The following is a 6,000-nucleotide window of genomic DNA, read 5'->3' as shown; positions in this document are numbered from 1 at the left end:
CAAATATTAGGCTACTACTAGGCTATCATGTAATAGAGTGTTGAATATCAGCATTAAGCTGTTATTTTTCTTACTTAAACCATATCAATGGTTGTGATATCTAGTTCCCATCTTTAGTTTAATTTTAATTCATATTGTGTGTTTCAGTCACAACTTCGATGAGATTCACCTGAGAATGTGACACTCTGCGCCACTAGAGGGAGCACGACTGTCTTTCAAATGAGCAGTGGTAAAAACGAAAGTGAAAGAATGGGAAATTTGCCATTTCGAGGATGTTAACCTGGGTAACACTGGGTGTGCAAACGGCCGCATATTTTGGGGTAAGTTCAGAACTTTTTCTTCATGTAGTCATAAAAAGAACTGCTTTTTTGACCTTCCTTAATTTCAACCTGGATCATTATATTTCGACGCGCGATGGTTATCGTTATAAAAAATACTTCCGCATTCAGCATCACCGCACAAAAGCACTGATGAATACTGCTCGTCTATTGCATTCACAGAAGCTACTGAAACGGGATAACTACATTATTTATAAATTATTTATTGTGTCCAGACTTCCAGTTCTTGCTGTAACGAACATTCAAAGCTAAATAAAAAGTAAGATGTATGTACCTGAATATAACAATAACTGAACATCGTGTTTAAAATGTTCTAAAAGTAGGCCTATGCTAAATATTAACTGACAAATAGGCTATTAGAGAAAACGCATTAAAAAAGTGAATTATAGCTACTAGGAACTGCTGTTCAGTTAGGTTTGAAAAATTGCTGTAACTGCAACTGCGCTTACTTATCTGTATTGAGTTTAACTTGTCTTTCACCGAACTTTAGCAGTAGGCTATTATTAGCAGTTCAGCATACTTGGGTATTGATGTTTGTCTAGAAAATGAAGAACAAAGAATGTTCATAGGTCACGCTTATAAGGTAAAAAGTCTTGTGTTGCAAGGTGATATCACACTTTTCAAAGAAAAATCTCAGCGGTTGCTTCACTACTGTAAAACATCAATCTATAAACATTTGTGAATTTGAAATAAGATATTGGTAAACAGTGTTGTGCTAGTTACTAAGAAATAGTAACTAGCTACAGTTACTAGTTACTTCATTCAAAAAGTAACTCAATTACTTTGTTGATTACTTACACCAAAAAGTAATGCATTACTGTTAAAAGTAACTTTTTAGTTACTTTTTTAAAGAACGTTCTTTAATGTTCCCATTAATACCCTTTTATGCGTTATGGTCTATACAAACACAAAACTGACTTAAACAAAATCTAATTTTTAAACACTTTTATTAAAGTCAGACCAGCACGAACTGAATATATCACAAGGATTTCTGAAATAACAAAACAAGCTGAATAATATATTCAGAATCAAAAACTATAAAGTGGCTTCTGCATCATAAAAGCTGTTATTTTGAGCCTTTAAAAATGTTCCTTTCACAGCTTAAGTATGAAAACTATCAACAATGTACAACATAACACAAAACATTTTGAAATAAATAAATGAAAGCACTCTGAATTATTCAGAATCAATTTCGAGATTCTCAGCACCAAAAAACTGCTATTATAGACAACCATAAATGATACGCATTAAAAAAAAAACATAAAAAAATATAAATGCTGTTTAAAAATGAAATCTATGAGCAATTTTCAAAGATTTTCCACAAATTAAGAGTTGCATGTCACCAACTTATGTAAAGTAAGCTGTGTGTATTCAAAGTGCAAAATCTGCTGTTGTATATGTCCATAAAAATGTAAAAACAAACAAACAAAAAAAAACAGCATTTTTCCTAGCAATACAACGTAATGCTTATAACGGTATGTTGTTGACATATAACAGAAATGTCACTGTGGCTACTAAACTAACCATTATTTTTAACAAACAAATATTTTTAATAACAAATGTGTGCTTATTTATTTATTTGAAACAACAAAAGGTGCATACTAGCTAGGACCTGAATGAACGTTTAAGTTGAGTTTTACCCTTCAAACTAGTGGTTGTACCGCATGAGAAGAAGTCTCTCAAACCTTTGGTCAGACAGCTTGTTCCTCTTTGGAGACAGTACAAGACTTCCCAGGCTGAAAAGTCTCTCAACAGGTGCACTGGATGGAGTAGCTGCATTTTTCTTCAGAGAAATTTCCTTTATTGTGGGAAATTGTTTAAGAATCTCCATCCCTGTTTCGGCTGTTCTCAAGTAGGTCATTACTTCGGTTTCCACAGTGCTGAAGGTATCATCAGCCTCCTCAAAACAGAAAAAGTCCTGCACATTATAGGAGCTTGAGTCTGGTGTTGTCGGAGACAGAGGCATCTTGGCTGCTTGCTGAACAGGGCCAGGGCGAGGGATGAGCTTGTGACACTCTGCTGCCAGCATTCCTTTGACCATCTCTTTCTTCCTCTGGTCTCTCAACCATCGCAGTTTGAACATAGGAAGTGTGACAGCTGCCAGTATTGCATCGCTGCTTTCCAAGACGGATGCAAATCGTGTTTTGATTGCCTGTAAAAAAAAAAAAAAAACCCACAGTGACACAGATATTCCAGCGATTCTGGCTTATACATTTGGAAGGCTTTAACAAAGTTAGAGCCGTTATCAGTAACCGTAGCTGTAACTTTCGTTGACAGTCCATATAATGAATGTGATCGATCTCAGCAGCAATGGCATCATACGTGTGTCTACCTTTGATCCTTTTACAGGCCAATGCAGCTTTCTGGCGTTGAAGAGTAGCGGTGTTTATCCAGTGGGCTGTCATGCCTAGGAAGCTTTTGTTGTGGACAGACCAAATGTCTGCAGTGGTCGCGATGTAGTCTAGCCCCTCAAATGTTGTCTTCAGCTCACTTTCCATTTTTGAATATTCTTTATCCAAGTAGTTGGAAAAAGTTTTTCGTCCCATTTGCTGTGTGCCGCCTGAACATGATATCATGCTAACGAGCTGCCTGAAAGCCGGCGACTCCACAGTGGAGACAGGCTGCATGTTTTCAACAACATACCGTGCAATAGCTTTGTTGATCTGTCCCTGGCTAACAGATTGGTTAAAATCTAGTCGCTGTTGTTTGGCTGGAGGGGCTTCACTCACTTCGAGTGTGTCCACCGACACCGGGTTAGCTTCTAGCTTTGTCGAGGCATGTCGTTTCTGGAGGTGCTTCGACAGATTGGAGTTGCTATTTATCGCAGTTGATAGGACCTTCGCACCAGAAAGACACAGTTTACATTTAACTAAGAGGTTTTTTTCTTTATGCTCAACTAAGGTGAAATAATGAGCATATTTCCACTTTGACAAACTAGTCTTGTTCTCGCCTTGACTCGCCATGACTGCCGCTCATACTTGAATAAACGGAAACACGCCCACAGTGTGTCTTCGTGTTTACAGTGGTTGGCATCCACCAATCCTACAATGCGTCGCTGCTGTAAACAGGTTAGGCTGTAGGCTACACTTCAGCCAAAATTAATTAATTTAAAAAAGTAATGCACAACGCACCATATGGTAACGGTAACGGAGTTCATTTATTTAAAAAGTAATGCATTACAGTATTAGTTACTGTCAGTAACTAATAGTAATGCGTTACTGCCCAACACTGTTGGTAAATCATTATGCTGAAATAATGCTAATAATAACATAGTTTGACTAACTCAAAATCAGCCAACTAACTTTTTAAAATTCTGGCTTGTCAATGTTTTAGCAAATGTTTGCATTTTTCACACTACTTACTTGAAAACAAGTTCCAAGATCCCGAGCAAATGGAACACTGATCACCAAAACAATTAACTTAAACAAAATTAAAGTGGTAAACAATATAATTTCTTTCAGTGGCATGGTTAAAGACAACTTTATAATGTGAATTATGAAGTTGTAAAACAAGAGCAGTAAATTACTGTGATGTAAGTATCATTTTGCTGTTGATTAATAGTAATTACTCTTTGTGTCATTATGTCACGTCTGTTTACATAAGAAGGAGTCCCAGCTAGAAGGCTATCCCAGGTGGAAAAAAGTACACTTCTACTATGTACTTAAAGTGCAATATTTTTGTGGACTAATTTTGTACTTAATATAGTAAAAATTCTTCTTTACCACTTCTTAAGATCATTTTAAGAACATCTAAGTGTACTCAACTGTGCTATTTTGAGACAGCATGAAATATGAACTAAAATGTGCTTTTAATATACTATCTCTGTATTTAAAGAATATATTTAGCTACCACTTGTAGTAAGTACACTGTGGGTTCAAATGTACTTTAAGTGGTATCTAAATATATTTTTTTAAATACAGAGATAGTATATTTAAAAAGCATATTTTAGTTCATTTTTCATGGTGTCTCAAAATAGCACAGTTGAGTACACTTAGATGTTCTTAAGATGATCTTAAGAAGTACTAAAGAAGAATTTTTAGTATATTAAGTACAAAATTAGTGCACAAAAATAGAGCATTTTAAGTATATTATAGAAATGTACTTTTTTTCACCTGGCATATCATGTGAGGATGCTGCAGGAAGCGGATCATTTATAGCCTTTTCTCACAGCAGCTGAAATAATTAAACTTCTCATTTTGATGGCGGATTGTTTGGTATGGCAAATTAACTTTAGAGATTAGACTGTACAGAAATTTAAATCTAGAGGTAACGCTAATACACACTAAATAAACATAGTAACGCAATGCTGATGTTGATAACATTAACAATTTGAGAACAAAGTATAACAATAATAATAATTTGCAGAGTTTGAAATGAGCTTAGCGATCTTTAGATTTAATCACCGTTGGCAGCACGATTTACTGTAATGCTTTTTTTTCTCAGTTAGTCAGAACAAAAGTGGATGACATGTCACTTCAAATTTGCCACAGATATTCTCTGGTGAAAATGTTTATTTTGGTCATACTTCCAAGACTAGAATCTGTGATTCAGAAGTACAGTATCCACACTGATGTGGTGACTGACGGCAAACATTAGATTCATCCGCGCTGAGCCTTGCCGATGCACAACCAATGTAAAGATGATAATTCCACAAATAACTGCAATTGCAGGTTTCAAACACAGATGGCGACTAAGAGGCAAAACTTACGAACTGCAGTTTTAATTTATTTAATTTATATTTTATATTTAATTTATTGTTTCCACAAAAAAAGGTCTCTCAACACCTTTTTAAGAAAGGAGGAGGACACTGCCTCTAAAATGAGTTCTCCTGGATCAAGCTGCAATTTGCCCTCTGCCTTCAGTGATGCAACAGTGACCTCTGACCCCAGGTACAACACTAGACATTTTAGCATTTGGCAGATGCTTTCATGCAAAGTGACTTACAGTGAATTCCAGAAGCCTGTGGTGGTTGGTGAGTGAATGGCGTCTTGTCACAGATAGGCACAAAATCACTTTCCAGAACCTCCACTGTTACTGTTCCTCTTATAGTAAAGTCAAGTCATCTTCATTTATATAGCATTTTTCACAATGCATATAATTTAAAAGCAGCTTCACAGTGATAATAGGAAAGTTATTATCGAGATAAAGTTGGTTTTTGATTGAATCACTTCCGTTGTAAAAATTGTTAATTATTACTTTATTTATAAATGTAAATAAAGGGTGCATTCAATATAGCTTGCTTGAGGTAGGAGATTGACAAACAGCTGTCAGGTTTAAAATGCTGTTTTATTTGTCTTTTGTCAGTATCTGCAGAAATAAGAGACAGAGATCAGAGTCTCCAGTGCCCAGTGTTGTGTCTGTGAAGAGTGACGGATCTATGAGGCAACCCCCTGAATTCAGTGATGGACCCATGACCTCTGATCCTCTGTTAGTATAAACATTAACTTTCTAATTTAAAATAGGATACATCTCAGATGAATTGCCTAAAGCTTTCAGTGAAATAACACCAAATCAGTGTTGGCGAACATTGGTCCTGGGCTACGTTCCACTGCACTTTTAGACACGCATTTGCAAACTCTCGACCCTTGGCTTCTTATGTTAGTTTTTTTTCCCTCTGCAACAGTGCATATGATTTTGTAAAGCAGTCAGATCAGTGCTTTAC

At 35.9% G+C, this 6,000-nt stretch overlaps 1 protein-coding gene across 4 annotated transcripts in view; it reads left to right on the top strand.

The window, feature by feature from the left end:
* Positions 1 to 236: 236 nt before the first annotated feature.
* LOC125271083 (NACHT, LRR and PYD domains-containing protein 12-like) overlaps positions 237 to 6,000 on the top strand; it is a 28,428-nt gene continuing 22,664 nt past the window's right edge. For 3 of the 4 annotated variants that reach the window (XM_048195024.1, XM_048195022.1, XM_048195026.1), the window contains exons 1-3: positions 237 to 320; positions 5,111 to 5,227; positions 5,643 to 5,765. In XM_048195024.1, coding sequence (XP_048050981.1) covers positions 5,157 to 5,227; positions 5,643 to 5,765 — 194 coding nt within the window. In that variant the 5' untranslated portion in view covers positions 237 to 320; positions 5,111 to 5,156. The remainder of the gene's footprint in view (positions 321 to 5,110; positions 5,228 to 5,642; positions 5,766 to 6,000) is intronic. The other variant, XM_048195025.1, reaches the window with a different exon arrangement.

This window comes from Megalobrama amblycephala, linkage group LG7 (genome assembly GCF_018812025.1).
Source record: "Megalobrama amblycephala isolate DHTTF-2021 linkage group LG7, ASM1881202v1, whole genome shotgun sequence".
Taxonomy (NCBI): Eukaryota; Metazoa; Chordata; class Actinopteri; order Cypriniformes; family Xenocyprididae; genus Megalobrama; species Megalobrama amblycephala.
This window is presented reverse-complemented; position numbering and strand designations above follow the sequence as displayed.